This window comes from Podarcis erhardii (genome assembly GCF_964252035.2).
Source record: "Podarcis erhardii genome assembly, chromosome: 10".
NCBI classification, from domain to species: domain Eukaryota; kingdom Metazoa; phylum Chordata; class Lepidosauria; order Squamata; family Lacertidae; genus Podarcis; species Podarcis erhardii.
The window spans coordinates 25,820,956-25,837,361 of record NC_138500.1 but is presented as its reverse complement, the minus strand read 5'-3'; the positions used below and the strand labels follow the sequence as shown (position 1 = coordinate 25,837,361).

At 40.7% G+C, this 16,406-nt stretch overlaps 1 protein-coding gene across 1 annotated transcript in view; it reads left to right on the top strand.

Annotated features, from left to right (window-relative positions):
• The window catches only part of NUAK1 (NUAK family kinase 1), a 53,194-nt gene extending 37,269 nt beyond the window's left edge, over positions 1–15,925 (top strand). The window contains exons 3-7 of the mRNA XM_081878384.1: positions 862–1,013; positions 1,587–1,652; positions 8,425–8,544; positions 8,903–9,035; positions 11,559–15,925. Of these exons, the coding sequence (XP_081734510.1) occupies positions 862–1,013; positions 1,587–1,652; positions 8,425–8,544; positions 8,903–9,035; positions 11,559–12,703 (1,616 nt within the window). The 3' untranslated portion in view covers positions 12,704–15,925. The remainder of the gene's footprint in view (positions 1–861; positions 1,014–1,586; positions 1,653–8,424; positions 8,545–8,902; positions 9,036–11,558) is intronic.
• Positions 15,926–16,406: the final 481 nt, after the last annotated feature.

The window sequence follows — 16,406 nt, the reverse complement described above, 5'->3', positions numbered from 1 at the left end:
CGGGAGCTGCAGAAAACAGTAAAAGCCAGATTATAACAGTATGTAAAAACTCAGAAATGAAAGGTTCTTTTCAAGAAATGTCTTTAATTATTCTCAGTTATTATGTGATCTTCCACAAAGTACCTTTCAAGTGTTATGCATTACCCGCAAAAACCCATTATTTTGAAATTTGCCTTTTTCCGCTCTTGGAATGCATCAGCAATCAATCAATGTCTTGCATGTATGGACTACATGCCTGTGCTTGTAATACTTAGGTTTTCCCCTGTTGCAACAGCATGACCAAGTAAAGATGGGGTAGTTTAAATTTGTAGTTGACCTATGTTAAATAACTCATTTGCTGCTCTCAGTTGGAAATCCCGGTACTTGACTGTACCAGACCACGTTCAAACACTGGAAGTACATTAAATATTATACGGATAGTTCACTATATTCCTCTAACCCTTCTGGAACCAATGCATCGTTGCCTTGGATAAATAACAATCAGTTTCTTCAGTCTTCCTGGTAACTGGGTCTACATTGCTTTCTTGCTTCCTCTCTCCTAGCTAAAAGGATAATTGATTGAAGAAAGTGTGTGTGCTTTGTGCAAGGGAGAGTGCATGCGCAGAAGTTCCAGCTGCCACAATACCGCACTATTTTTCTAGCAAAATCAGTGTAAAGCAACCCTTCTTGCCAAACCCAGGTTCAAAGGGCAGTGAAAGGCACCCCAGGGTAGCAGGATGGAAGAAACTGGTCTGAAGCAGATGGGAATTCAGCAGAAAAGAGCAATGCTCCCTCCCTTTTCAAGGCTGATTATGTGTGTTTTGTGTGTTCAATGCTTAAATCTAAAAAATTAAAAATGCAGTTGTCGTTTTTTATCTCTAGTGTTTGAGAACAAAGATAAAATTGTGATCATCATGGAGTATGCAAGCAAAGGGGAATTGTATGATTATATCAGTGAGAGACGAAGGCTGAATGAACGGGAGACAAGGCACTTCTTCCGGCAAATTGTTTCTGCTGTGCATTACTGCCACAAGGTGAGCAAAGGATTAACTTATTTTGTAAATTTCCATTTATTCCCTTTTAAATACCTTAATTGAGTTTGTTTTTAAAGTGGGGAGGTTCATGCAATCCCGCATGACAACTTAAAATCCACAGTGCTTTAACAAATCTTTAAAAACTGTGATGTGGGAATAGATTGAGACATTAATATTTGAAAGCTAGAGCACACTTTTAGGGATATAACTCACCCTGCCTAAAAGCCAGAAGCTGGAAGAACTAGACTTTCTGTATGGACTAACTTATAGTATTGAGATATATTGTTTTCTGGTGCCTGAGAAGAATGAGGAGGGAAGAACTGAGGTTGGAACTGAGTTCCGAAAAGAGTTCCCCTGCTGTTTTACAGGCTTTGTGGGAGGATAGATTCCAGTCATTCTTCCCTTAACCACACAGCAAGTGACTAATACATCTCCTGTCACTAGTTACTAGACTGCAAGTGTTATGACTGAAGTGTAAATGCAAAGACCACCCCGGTGTCTTGCTTTTTTAATCCACACAGTATTCTCCTTTCTGTCCCTCCTCATCTTCTTTCCCTTACTTTCTTGTTTCAGAATGGTGTTGTCCATAGGGATCTAAAACTGGAAAATATTCTTCTTGACGACAACTGTAATATTAAGGTAAAGGTCATTTCTGTTCTCTGTGTATTGTCTGAAAACTTTTTTTAAAAAAATCCCAGGAGCTATTTCTAAACTCATTCAGTGTCTGCAAAAGTGAGATGCAGAGACTATTTTTTTCCTGACTACTTCAGTATTACATTTTTGTATTAATGGGAGTTAAGGGAACGGTTTCTTTCACTTCAAGATGAGTAACAGCAATTAACAGGAGAAACAGGAGAATCGCCATAGAATACAATTGACTTTACAGGTGGTATTTTTGCTGGCTGCTGGGAATATACAAACGTTCTTGGTCTGCAAGGTTCAAGTGCATCCTCTAGAGCACTCTGAACATCCTTTTGATCACATCTAACAAATAAGCAAACCCTGTAACAAAATAAACTCAAGCAAAGCACATGTCCTTCATTAGGACTTCATTGGAACTCCAGGCACAATGATAGCTTTCAGATTTGCTTTCGGTGATGTCATAACTATGTCAAAAATCCTTAGCGAAAGCATGGGAATGACCTTTTCATGCTTTCTGCCAGGAAAAAAAAATGGCTAGAATACAAGATGTGTGATGCTGTTCTGGGAAATTAGTGCTGTTCCCAAGTTTCACCTTCAGCTATTTAAAACTCAAATGGTGTTTAATCATATGATACAAGCATTTCTTATATCGGTACAGTGGTGCCTCGCAAGACGAAATTAATTCGTTCCACGAGTTGCTTCGTCTTGCGATTTTTTCGTCTTGCGGAGCGCGGATTCCCCGGGTATTAACGGCTTTAAGAAAAAGGAAGCAAACCCGCAAAGACGTTTTCATCTTGCGAAGCAAGCCCATAGGGAAATTCGTCTTGCGAAGCACCTCAAAAAACAGAAAACTCTTTCGTCTAGCGAGTTTTTCGTCTTGTGAGGCATTCGTCTTGTGGGGCACCACTGTACCAAATTTTCCATGGTATGGTCTGAAAAGCAGTGACCTTGGTGACACAAAGCAGATCTGGGTTTGGTTGGTGCCTAGACAGGGGGACCACCAGGAAACCCCACATGAACCACTTTGACTTTTGCAGAAGAGAAGATGAGATACAAATAAAGAATTGAAAGTTCTTTACATGTCATACACGCTTTAGCCTTGATTCGTGTTTATGAACACCTGGTGTATTCTTTGCTCCTGACATATAACGTAATTGGGGCATTTATAGTTAACAACACAGTCCTAAGCATGTGCTCGTTTGTCATCTGTCTCCTGGATCCTTGCCCATCCTGGCTTATAAAAGCTAGCCGGGAAGGACTGGGCGATGGGCTTCGTGGGGTGGTGAATGCTTCCCTCCGTGAGGGAGCCTTCCCAGACCCGCTGAAAGAGGCGGTTATTAAACCGCTTCTTAAAAAACCATCTTTAGATGCGGCCACGATGGCCAACTATCGCCCAGTCTCAAATCTTCCATTCTTGGGCAAGGTGATTGAGCGAGCGGTTGCCGAACAACTCCAGGCATGCCTGGAAGAAGCGGACCATTTGGATCCCTTCCAGTCGGGATTCAGGCCTCATCATGGGACTGAAACTGTCTTGGTCGCACTGGTTGATGATCTCCGGCGGGCTAGGGACAAAGGTGAGAGCTGTTTCCTAGTTCTGCTGGATCTCTCAGCGGCATTTGATACCATTGACCATAACATCCTTCTGGACCGTCTTGAGGGCTGGGAGCTGGGGGCACTGTCATACAGTGGTTCCGCTCCTTCCTCCTGGGCCGTGTTCAGAAAGTGGTGTGGGGAATGAGTGTTCAGACCCCTGGGCTCTCACTTGTGGGGTGCCTCAGGGTTCTGTCCCCTCCCCCATGCTTTTCAACATTTACATGCAGCCGCTGGGAGAGATCATCAGGAGGTTTGGGCTGGGTGTTCATCAGTATGCGGATGATACCCAGCTCTACCTCTCTTTTAAATCAGAACCAGTGAGGGCGGTGAAGGTCCTGTGTGAGTGTCTGGAGGCGGTTGGAGGATGGATGGCGGCTAACAGATTGAGGCTGAATCCTGACAAGATAGAAGTACTGTTTTGGGGGGACAGGAGGCGGGCAGGTGTGGAGGATTCCCTGGTCCTGAATGGGGTAACTGTGCCCCTGAAGGACTAGGTGCGCAGCCTGGGAGTCATTTTGGACTCACAGCTGTCCATGGAAGCACAGGTTAAATCTGTGTCCAGGGCAGCTGTTTACCAGCTCCATCTGGTACGTAGGCTGAGACCCTATCTGCCTGCGGACTGTCTCGCCAGAGTGGTGCATGCTCTGGTTATCTCCCGCTTGGACTACTGCAATGCACTCTACGTGGGGCTACCTTTGAAGGTGACTCGGAAACTACAACTAATCCAGAATGTGGCGGCTAGACTGGTGACTGGGAGCGGCCGCCGAGACCATATAACACCGGTCTTGAAAGACCTACATTGGCTCCCAGTACGTTTCCGAGCACAATTCAAAGTGTTGGTGCTGACCTTTAAAGCCCTAAACGGCCTCGGTCCAGTATACCTGAAGGGGCGTCTCCACCCCCATCATTCTGCCCGGACGCTGAGGTCCAGCGCCGAGGGCCTTCTGGCGGTTCCCTCATTGCGAGAAGCAAAGCTACAGGGAACCAGGCAGAGGGCCTTCTCGGTAGTGGCGCCCGCCCTGTGGAACGCCCTTCCAGCAGATGTCAAAGCGATAAACAACTACCTGACATTCAGAAGACATCTTAAGGCAGCCCTGTTCAGGGAAGTTTTTAACGTGTGATATCTTACTGTATTTTTGGTTTTTATGGAAGCCGCCCAGAGTGGCTGGGGAGGCCCAGCCAGATGGGCGGGGTATAAATAATAAATTATTATTATTATTATTATTATTATTATTATTATTATTATTATTATTATTATCATCTGTGAGATCAGTGGCTCACAGCAATGCCAGTGAAATATATATAAAAGAACTGATGGTGAAGAAGAAAGTTCATACAACTGAACTTGAACTAACTGCTTCTGAAAAGTCATACTGAGCCCATTACAGTGACAGAATTTGGATTTTCTCAAATGACGCTTCATTTTCTTCTTCTTTCCATCTTCTCATACCGCTGAGGCATGTCTGCTGCGTTTGATATCAAACAAGCTTCCACTATCAGCCTTGATACTGTAGGCTTAGATCTTGCTTTTGTGGTTTCTGTATTAATCGCAGGGACTTTCCCCTCCCTGCTGTTTCACTAAACAATATTTGTTGGCAAGGAAACACATCTGGGATTGTAAATTATTGATGTGCAGTTAAGTAAATCTGGAAGACCTCATTTCCGAAAACATTTGCAAGTGTACATTTCTAGGAGACTAGAAATGCACTGTTTTGCAAGTTAATAGCGCTGCTTTTGTCTTTGTAAAAGATTTAACCCTGATCACTTGTTTTAAATGATACAGTTTATCCAGTTATTTTCAAAGCATATTAGAAATGTTTAGGATAGAATTAACCAATTAGTTGAAGCAGATATGGAAATGAAAATATTTAGTATCAAATGAAAATGTTTAATATCAAATGAAAATATTTAAAATCAAACTTTAAATATTTAAATAACCCTTTACAGGATTTAGTTTTCAGTTTATCTTTTGTGAAGTGGTGGAAAGAGCGGGACTCTTATCACCTTCTCTGGAAATGAAGTTTTCCAGCCCTTTGCCGCTGCTGCTGTTGAGCTTTCACTTGCAGACACACTCCTGCACTGCACAATGACATCAGGGTATGTCATTGTTTTTCTATAATTGTAGGAAGTGCCAGCTTACATGCAAGGGAAGTCCCCACATTACCAGGAACCGGAATACAAATACCTAAACTTTGCAAAATCCTGTGGTATGAATATCTTCCTAATCTCAATTTCAGTAGTGCAAAAAATGACTGCTGCCTATGTTATGATGCACTCCTACACTTCTTATTAACTTGAAGTCAGCAAGAATTTACCACAGCAAACTGCCCTTTTTTTTTTTTTTTTTTTTTTTTGCTCTAAACAGTTTCCCACAAGTTCTCACAGCACCTTGAAAGTGTTATTTACAATAACATACAATGGGCACTTAGGAAGCTAGCAAGCCCAAGGATGCAAAGGCAAAGGATGATAATCTTTTCCTAAATTAAACAACTGACCAAGTTACCACCTCTCTCTCCTAAATAACCACAGAAGACAAAAATGCAGATTTAATTAAAACAATGGGAAGTTGGAAAATGAAAGGGGAAGCAAGATAAATGTATCAACCTGGTAAGGAAATCAACCGGGCTCTGACTGTGTGTTTATAAGTATTGTTTTATTTGTTTAGAACCGTGCCCTCCATAGACAAATCTTGGGTTTCATCAACATTGTACACGCTTGTCAATAATTCAGCTATGTTTGCTAGACTGTGAGTCAATAGAAAAAGATCCAGTTTCTTAGCTGGTGCAAACTGAAGTAAAGGAGCAATGTCAGTTTACACTGAGCCCAAATACTTGACGGGAGTGCAGGATTCATACTGAATGAGTAAATTTCATCATGTTTTTTGTAAGTAGTGGAAACAGTCATTTCCTCGAAGGTAAGGGAATTCAAAGCCTGGCTTTGCAGCAACCCCTCCCTGTTTGGAAACCATTTTTGAATTAATACTTTGGCTCCATTTAAGTGCCAGGAACATGAAGGAATCTTGGCTACTATGTTTTTTTTTTTCCCATATTGGGGGAGAGGGAAAATGACAGCTCTAATGGGAAAAGCTGATAAACATCAGTCTGTGATTTTGGCAGTTAGCCGTGATAGAAACACTGTTTCCTGAATGACTGAATTGAAAACATGGATACCTGTTAGGAGTTGGCTCTCTCTCTCCCCCCCCCCCATGGTATATATTTATATATGCATGTAGATATTCATGCATTTTGTAAACTATGCTAGGGGACAGATTGTCCTAAGCAGAGTGTACCATGCAGTATCAGAATTAGCACGAGCTGTGGCATGCTCTCCAAGTAAAGTCAGTTCCACTGACTACTCCACAATCTCTAATGCTGAAACGATTAAATTTAGATTGACCAAACCACTGTTCTTTAGCTCAAGACTGAATTCCTGCCAGCCAATCAGAGTGATTTGATAAGAAAGTGGAATTTATTTAAGACAATTAACCGCAACCTGAGCCCCAAGAATGCATTTGCAGACTGCAATTGTACACCAGCTGCTTCTAATGAGATTCTAGGTCAGTGAAGGTTTTACAGAACACAGTTTTCCCATAGTTTTCCTCTAAAGGATTACTACAATATGGGTTGAGATACCAGGTTTGTTTTTAAAGTCCTGTTGCAAATGAACTTGAGATGATACATCACAGATACACCACAAATATAGATGTGACAGCCAACAAACTGGTACATAGATGTATAACTGGATTACATACAGTAGATAGTATTTAAAGGTGATGTAAGTCAAAATGGCAGTAATGTACACTGCATATAATGGAGCACAGGGCAATGAAGAGTCATAAACCACAGCAGTGAAAAGGGTCTCACTGGCCACCAAGTACAATTCTCTGCTCTAAAGTAGTACCTTAACCCATGTAGTCACCCTCTCCAGATTAGGTAATATCCTGATAATAGCATGCCAACAGCAGGTAATGATTATCCAGAAATTCCTTCTAGGTTCAGGGAATCATTTCATAAAAAATGCAAGCCACTCAAGCAAATGAGTCAGTCCATCCGCATGCTGCAGAAGAAAGGCAACATTCCTTGGGGTCATTGGCTAGTTGACAAGATAGAGAATTACTTCCTCATCGAAATGTAGGGATCACTTGGATCCTGACTCCTGGGTATGGAACAAAAGCCATGTGCTAATCTTACCCAAGATAAAACAAAATAAAACTGTTCTTTAGTACAAGTCCACCTCATTCAGGAACGATTCTTGGGCTGTACCAACCTCTGATGACCTAGAGAAGGAAAAAAGACCAAGACCACAAGGAAAAATAAATCCTTTCTAAACGATTAAGGCCTAGAACTTTACATATTGCAAATAAACTCATGTGAATTCTCATATTCTTTTACTAAGGATGCTTCTGAAATTCTGTTTTTGCTTTCCTGATTTTTCTCCCCAGATACGGAGTTCCATATACTTGGTTGTGTTTTTGAAGTATAACTGATGCATTAGATAGCCATCAACATTCCGGTTTTTTATTTCTGAATTTTGTACAGCACATCATGAATCCATAGTTTGCTGCATGTCTCTCTTCCACTATTACCAAAGTTCACATATGTATTGTTGAAATACTGTATTTAAAGCGGTATTGAAGTTTGCATCAGGTTTTTTGGGGGTGGGGGTGGGGGTTTTACCAACACTTGTGTTCATTTTAGTCATTCATAAATAGCAGAGAAAAGCAAACTTGATGTGACTGATCATATAGGCGTGCCAAGAATCTTTTGTGTTTTACCAATGCACAGGACCACATGTGCACATCAGTAAAAAAAATAAAATAGAATAATATTGGATGAACAGTCACATCAACATTGTTTTTTCCAATGTATGTGCAGATTGGTAATGTAGAGTTGGGAAAAGATGCAGGTGAACAGAAGGAACTGAAAACTGTGGGAAACTTGGAATTTATTTTAGAAAATCTCTTAGTTAAAACTGAATTTAGAATAAGTGGAATACAGGGCAGAAGCAAACACATTGAACAACGAGGAGAAAGCTTTTATCAGAGTGAAAAGTGATTAATTAGCCAGGGCCCCAGATTGGTACTCAATGCCCAGGTTGGTGTGATCAATAAATCACACTCCCTGTCTTACATTTTGGTAAGTTACACTACAGGAATTGGTTGCATTTGTCTTCACAGATTGCAGACTTTGGACTTTCAAATCTTTATCAGAAAGACAAATTTCTTCAGACTTTCTGTGGAAGCCCACTGTACGCATCTCCAGAAATTGTCAATGGAAGACCCTACCGAGGCCCAGAGGTAAGCAGAATGAGGAAGAAAGGAAGTGAAATGAAAATATTATCACACATGAGAGACCCTGCAACAAAACGTTGCAATGTGGTACCTGTCTGGGGCATTTGACTGCTTGGAATTTGATTAAATGATCACAGCCTTGGCCTTGATAAATCAAATAGATTCTTCATCTTTAGCGTGAGGAACTGTTAAAATATTGCTTTCATTAGTTTTGTGTACAAAGTACAATGCCAGATTATCTTGCAGCTATCCTGTCATATCTGTAGGATATTAAGCATTGCTGGATGTTCAATGCTTCTTCGAATGTCATAGACTTCAGGTGACCACTTTTCTGTCTGTTATGTTTCTTGTCTCTTTGCTTTAGGTTGACAGCTGGGCTCTCGGTGTACTGCTTTATACCCTTGTTTATGGAACCATGCCCTTTGATGGCTTTGATCACAAAAATCTAATCAGGCAGATCAGCAGTGGAGAATATCGTGAGCCAACACAGCCCTCAGGTATCAAAAAGATCTGGCACAGTGAATTAAAATGATATAATAATGATTTGTTTTACCTATTTTCTAGTCTTTGGTTTATGGAAGTCTTAGGATAATGGTAAGATAAATGACAAAGGGCAGGTGATTCTCAATTTACTTCCTAATTTCAGCGTATTATTTTTTTTAAAAAAAAGACTGGGAAACGTAGAGAATTCTATGTTAGTAGATTTTATTGTTTTCAGGAAACTTTGCCCCCTTTCTTCAGCTACATCTAAGACAGCAGACAGTCTTTTTGTTTTTGCAAATGGAATTGGTGGGACAAGCTGTAAAATGATACACAGTAGTGATTCATATCAGTCCTGGTAACTTTGCACAGCAGTATACATAAAAAAATACCAAGGAAACGATGAATAGCCCTGGAGGAGCAAATCATTATCCCAAGAATTTGGTCCCATGTCTACCATCAATAACAATAATTGCATGGCTTCTAGAATCCCAGAGAAGGGGAACCTGTGCTCCTCCAGATGTTGAACTTCCCACTCCCAACAGCCCCTGCTAGTGCAGCCAGGGATTTATGGGAGTTTTAGTCAAACATCTGGAGGACCACAGGTTCTCCAGCTTTGTAGTATATAGGAGGTGGCTGATGACATGACGGCAAATTTACTAATTTTAGACTGACAATTTGATCACAGTGGTAGCCTTTGACTTGATAATCTGCAGTGTTTATCATGGGTTGAATTGAGAGTTGGGCTGAAGAGAGGAGTAAAAGAGGCCAACAAGAGAAAAGGGCTTAATAAATATCCCCCCTCTCTCCAACAACTCATTGCATTTCAACAAAAGCTTCCAAAATTCTCCCAACCCACCCATTTCATTAGCATTATCAATACCCATGTATTCCTGCATAAGTGGGTGGTATTCAGTGCTAGTCCTACTCAAAACAGACCCATTGGACTTAATAGACATGGCTATTAGTTCAGAACCAATTAATTTCAGTGGATCTTCTTTTCAGTAGGATTGAACACAACCCAGAATGTATTGGATTGCTAGTCATTCCAGCTGCAAAGGATTTCCCAAGCATTTCAACAGAAGCCTCCAGAATTCTCTCTTCCTCTCCTTGCAAGTCTCCATCCCAAATGGGGAAAAATAGGTTCTCAAGATGCCTTGCTCAAGGGAAGCCCGTGGGTCCTGTCCTTTGCTTTGTAATGAAAAAATGAAATAAAATTGACTCACTCTCTCTCTCCTCTTCTCCCCCCTCCATACATACTGATGAAGTATTCAGACTTGAAAGAGCAAACAGCCACTTGAAGAATGCATGGTTCTGATTGGTGTAGCCCCTCACCCACCAGCTTGTTTTTTGTGCCTTGGGGCTTGCTTTGCCTCTGAGAGAGAAAAAACATGACAAAAGGACCTTTAAGAAAGGAAGGGAGGGGGGACAAAGGCTTTCCTGTTGGTTTCATTTTTTGTTTGTAGGAAATTTAGGGGGGGGGGATAGAAAATCTAGTGGTGTGGAGCGGGGCAAGCCTGGTTATAGGCCTGACAGGAATAGCAAAATACTGGGCAAAAGGTTATCAATAGCAGTTTGGAGAGGCAATCAGAAAGGGGTACCCAATCTAGAAGAGGGGGAAAGTATAAAAGACAAAGGGGAGGTAGATAGAGAAGGGACAAGGAATCTTTGTATGTGGTGTTCATTTTCTGTTATTTACTACTTATTATTTATTATGTTACAATTATATTTTGTTACAATAAACTTTTAAAATAATTTGAAGTTTAGAATAATTGGAGGAGAACTCTGGGCTTGAATCTTCAAGCAAAGTTGTAGGAAGAATGTTGAGGCCGAATTATAAAATATCTCATGAAATAAAATTCCTATAATATTAATGTCTTCTAGCAAAATGCAGTCTGAGCACTGTAATATTTTGTGTGTTTTGGGAGTTTGGAAGCACACAAATATTGCAGCATGAGACAAGTCCCCCCCATGTGGAGGGAAATCTTGTTTTGTGTAAACCCTATACAAATGAAGGTTAGATAGTTTGCATGACATACTTTACCATTTACACCTTTATTATGGGCATAGTGGTGCACAACACATCTACTTGCATGGTTTCTGCATTGGTAGTAGCTCGAAGGAATGGGCAGACCACGGCTCACACAGGATAAAGTCTTCAATATGCCTGAAGATGGCAATAGGAAGATAAGGAAGGCTCTGCCTGTCCAGAACATTTGGATAATAGTAACAGTTTTCTATTACACAAAAAACCTTCTATCCCATGTGTAGGAAGGTGAACATGGGTGTGCTGAGAATCTGCCATGCACATTAACCGAGTTGTCGCTGAGTTGCTACTCAGATTACTAAAACACAGTGGCAACTTCTATCATGAGTCTTCAGCTAGGGAATATCTGAAGGCAGATAGCTGTCAAAAGAGCTATAACGCTAACCTGTTGCAGTGCTTTGTTGCACTTGTTTCTATGTCATGCTTCCAATTTAAAATTAAAGTTTAAAAAAGTCATGGTAGAATGGTTGAAATTGGTTTTCTTTTCCTGTAGATGCTCGAGGCCTGATCAGGTGGATGCTGATGGTGAATCCTGAGCGCAGAGCAACTATTGAAGACATAGCCAACCACTGGTGGGTTAACTGGGGCTACAAGAGCAGTGTTTGTGACTGTGATGCCCTGCAAGACTCTGAGTCCCCCCTGCTGTCTCGGTTCATAGATTGGCATCATCGTTCTAGCGGCTTGCAGCCAGAGACTGACACCAAAATGAAGTGCCTTTCCAAACCAAAAGGATCTGAAGTCACACTAGAGAGACAGAGATCCCTGAAAAAATCAAAGAAGGAAAATGACATTGCACAGTCTATCCAGGAAGGAGGAGTTGAAAATGCATGCAAGCCGAACTCCAAGAGGCCAAAAGGCATCTTAAAGAAAAGGAGCAACAGTGAACATCGCTCTCATAGTGCAGGATATATAGAAGGAGTAGTCAATCCAGTATTACCCTCCACTTTTAAAATGGAGCAGGAGTTATGCAGGACAGGGATGTCCAGTAAGAACGTTGTGGAGGGGGAGGTCATGGGTAAATACAGCACTAAGCAGTCTTCCTTAATGCCAAAAAAAGGAATCCTTAAGAAGACGCAGCAAAGAGAATCTGGCTACTACTCATCTCCAGAACGGAGCGAATCTTCAGAACTCTTGGACCGTAATGAGGAGGCAGGAAATAGCGATACGTCCCCAGGCATTATTGAAACACTAAGGATAGAGTCTCACAGTCATTCCTACAGGCGCAAAGGTATTTTAAAACATAATAGCAAGTATTCCACCAGTAGCACGGATTCTGCTTTGATCACCCCCGACACACCGATGCTGGAAGCCATGGAGGAAGCTATCCTGCCTGGAGATGGATTATCTCGAAGTTATAGCCGCCCTTCCAGCGTGATTAGTGATGACAGCATCCTGTCCAGTGACTCTTTTGACTTGGTGGATTTGCAAGAGAACAGGCTTAGGATAAGGAGCTGTGTGTCTGCTGAAAACTTCCTCCAGATCCAAGATTTCCAAGGACTTCAAAATCGCTCACGGCCACAGTATCTGAAGCGCTATCGGAATCGGACAGGCGATAGCAGTTTTTCTCTGCTTACAGACATGGATGATGTCACTCAGGTCTACAAGAAAGCTCTGGAGATCTGTAACAAACTTAACTAGCAGAGGGAAGATAGCAGGGCTGGAAGGAAAGGGTTTTGGGTACCTTTATGATGGAGTTGGCCCAGTATCAATTTGTTGACAGTGGTAGCGTTATTGAAATGATGTTGAGCAGACAGACTGAGCAGAAATACTTAAGTTATGTTGAGGAAAAATTCATCTCATGCTCATTATGCAACCTTATAGCTCATTCAGTCAAAATACTACCTAGTATCCAAAGAAGTTACAATAAAGTATGAAGCAGAAACTCTGGAATCTGGCAGACAGAAAAGGATCATATTGCAGTGGCTGTAAGTTGAAGCTAGACAAAATGTAAACTGGAAAAAGGGTACATATATTTATATTAGAGAAGGTAACTAACCACTGGAAAAGCTATAATGCTAAAAGTAAAACAAAACATTTTTTTTTAAAAAAGAAAGTCAACTGTTAAGTATAAGAAATCATTTGCTGGTAGATTTGTCAATATCTATATGCCCTAAGGAATATGCACATTCAGAAGAGGGCTGCCAGCTGCACACAGATTTGCCCAACCAATGATTGACACTGCCAGTTATCATTTGACAGTGTCGCCTGCTGAAATGTGATTAGTAATTTGAGTGGAAGTTATTTGAATTCATAGAAAAGTTAGTCTAGGAAGAGATAGCAATGTAGTAAAAGGATGAAGTGTTGGGAGTAAGGAAGATTTCTTCTTCCAAGCAAAAGAATAATATGAAATAAATTCCATCAGGGGCTCTGGAAATTGCATAATCGCTGTAAGGCTACATAAAATGCCAAGGAAAGACCAGACAAGCACACTGAGAAGTAGCTACTTGCCAGTAGCCTCTCTACATACCTGTGTGTATGTATGTATGGCTACTGAGAAACTAGAATGAATAAAGCAGTATGCAGGCAAGCTTTAATTCATTGAAGATTTTTCAGCAGCAGTCTGGAAATGAGACAATACAGTCTCCCATTACTAAAGGAATAAGGAATTCTAAGGGCGGGGGACATGTGTGCATCTATGCAAACTTAGGTGAACTACAAAGATCAACAAAACTTATGATACCATAAACTGGTAGAATTTTAATTGGATGAATTGAGTCTTGTAGTTATAAACTTCAAAGAGTTTTACAGAATTCCAGAGCCCTTGTCAGTATGTAATACAATGGGGGAATGGTTTATGAGTAGGAAGAAAGTAATAGGAAAGTAGACTTGAGGGATTCAGTTTAAGAATGTGTATGTATTTGGGTTGATGTTTCATAGACAGTGGGGTCAAATCAGAGAAGACAAAAGATTTATTTCCAATGGGTTGAATTTAAATATTGCAGCTAAAGCAGGGGTAGCTAACCTGTGGCTCTCCAGGTTTTGTTGGACTCTAGTTCCCCTCCGCCCCAGCCAGCATGGTCAGTAATCAAGGGTGATGGGGGTTATCATGGAGGGACACAGATTAGCCACCCTTGAGTTAAAGGCTTCAACTCCCATAAAGGTACCACTTGGGTCTACTGGATTACGTGAATGTAAGCCTCTTTTTAAATAGGCACTATGTGTTTGACAGGCCTGGGCAATTCAGAATAACTTCTGGTCACGGTTATTCCAGTAAGCAGCTCTTAGTTCAAACAGAGTTGCATTACTGTATTAGCTTACAATACCAAATTGTTTGCAGCTTTAAAACAAAGTCAACATGCACACATAACTACAGGAAATAGTCCAAGATTCTTTTCCTGCGTTTAACCAGTGCCAACTTCAAGACTTTAGCTGAAAGCAGAAACTATCATACTCTACCTTGGGGCTCCAAATGTTTCAGGGAACTAGTGCCAAACTGAAGAGATTCCAGAGTAAAAGACAAGAAAATACCTGAGCTGGTGGGAAATGTTTTATATTTCTCATAAGTATGCCTGAACTGCCTATATGTTGTGTAAGAACACTTTCACTTCCCATTCAGATGGGTGAATTATTTAGTTCCAGTTTCCTGAAAAGGTTTCCTAATTCTTCAGAACAGCTGCATCTCTCTACAAGGCAATGAACCAAATTAATTAACCAGTCTTGGTCAAAATGACATCGATTCCTTATAAAATCCATATACCCAGGCATGAGAATGGAATCTCTTCCCCTGACCCACCCATCCCCTGTGGCTGAGTTAGGATTCTCTGTTTACTGTTTGATATATGTCACAGTATGAAGCAAAGGAATATACCTTCTTTGGAATTGCAACTCTAATATTCATGCCATGTGTGATGTGCAGCCCAGTCCTATATCATGTTTACTAAGAAGTAAACAAGTCAAGTAATTAAGCATAGAATTGCAGCCTTGGAAGGATGCAGAAGTCTAAAAGATTTGCTGTGCCTTTTTTTGAAACAGTACTGCAGTAATTTGGATAAAACTTTGTATTAGCATGAAGATCATGTTTTAATCCGGGCGTGTAAGCCTTGCTCCCTTGGCAGCTGTGACTGGTCTCAGTTGACCTAATGGAGTTTGATTTCAGTGGAACAATACTGACTTACAATGCCTGCCCATCTGGCTGAATTAAATGTTTAATTGATGTATGTAGTGAAGAAAAGGGAACTCAACTGCCCCGGAGAGGAACTAAGAATCACCCGTACATCTGAGCTCTACTTAGCCCACAGGGAGAACTGTGGCCCTCCATATGTTGCTGTATTACAACTCACATCATCCCTTTCCATTGGCCATGCTGTCTGGGGCTGATGGGAGTTGGAGTTGGAGTCCACCAACGTTCAGAGGGCCCCGGGTTCCTCATGTCTGCCCGAGGCTGTTGCCCAGGCCTGCCGTCTTGTGTACAAATGTGAATGATTGACTGATTGCTGCCAAACTGGAAAATGTTCTGTAGGGACTTACTGGCATGTTACCATTCCTAGAAGAAGCAGAACACTTGACTGCACATTGTTGTTATTATTAGCGTTGTGTATTTTTTTCCTCTTATTTAATTTGGGACTTTTTTGTATTTCAAAGTTGACTTTTTATTTGAATTTGTCTCTTTTAATTTATTGGTCTGAAAGCCATTTCAAAGGTATAATAATATATTTTGGTGTAATTTAATTGGTGCAGCATTATTTTACAGCTCTGGCCAAAATGTTACCTTTAAAAATAATAATTTGTTGTTTTTCTTTTGCTCATTGTTTGGTTTTATCTCTACGAGGCAGGGGAAAAAGCTGGATAATCACCCAAAGTGTTTGTATTTTTAATCTGATACTGTCTTTTTTATTAAATAAAAAGTCAATAAAATGTGAATGGTGTTGATTTCCCCATCCTTTTAAAGAATCGGCTTTTGGGCATCCATTTAATGACTATTTTAAACAGGATTGCAACACTTCCTTACAAAAGGTGCTATGGTGTTGAGTCAGAGCTTTTGTCTTCTAGCTATACTGAGAGATGATGTGGGTAATTGTTGGAACTTGAATGCTATGAGCAATTTGGCATACTAAAAGATCCAATATTTTCATCTTTATTTAAGGGATATATATCCCATCTTTTGCAGTGAACAGTTCAAAGCAGCTTAGCAAAATGAAATTCTAAACCACCACCAGCAGAGTAAAATAAGAATTAGAATTCTAAAAAAAAAATAACTTAAGAGACTTCCAGTTCCTCATTTGGAGGCAAGCAGTGCTACTAACAAGAGCCAAACTGATTATTTTAGGAGCAACCTTATCTATCACTTTTGTAGTCAGGGGACATCCTAATATCCTCTGAACAGGCAAAGAAGGAATGATAG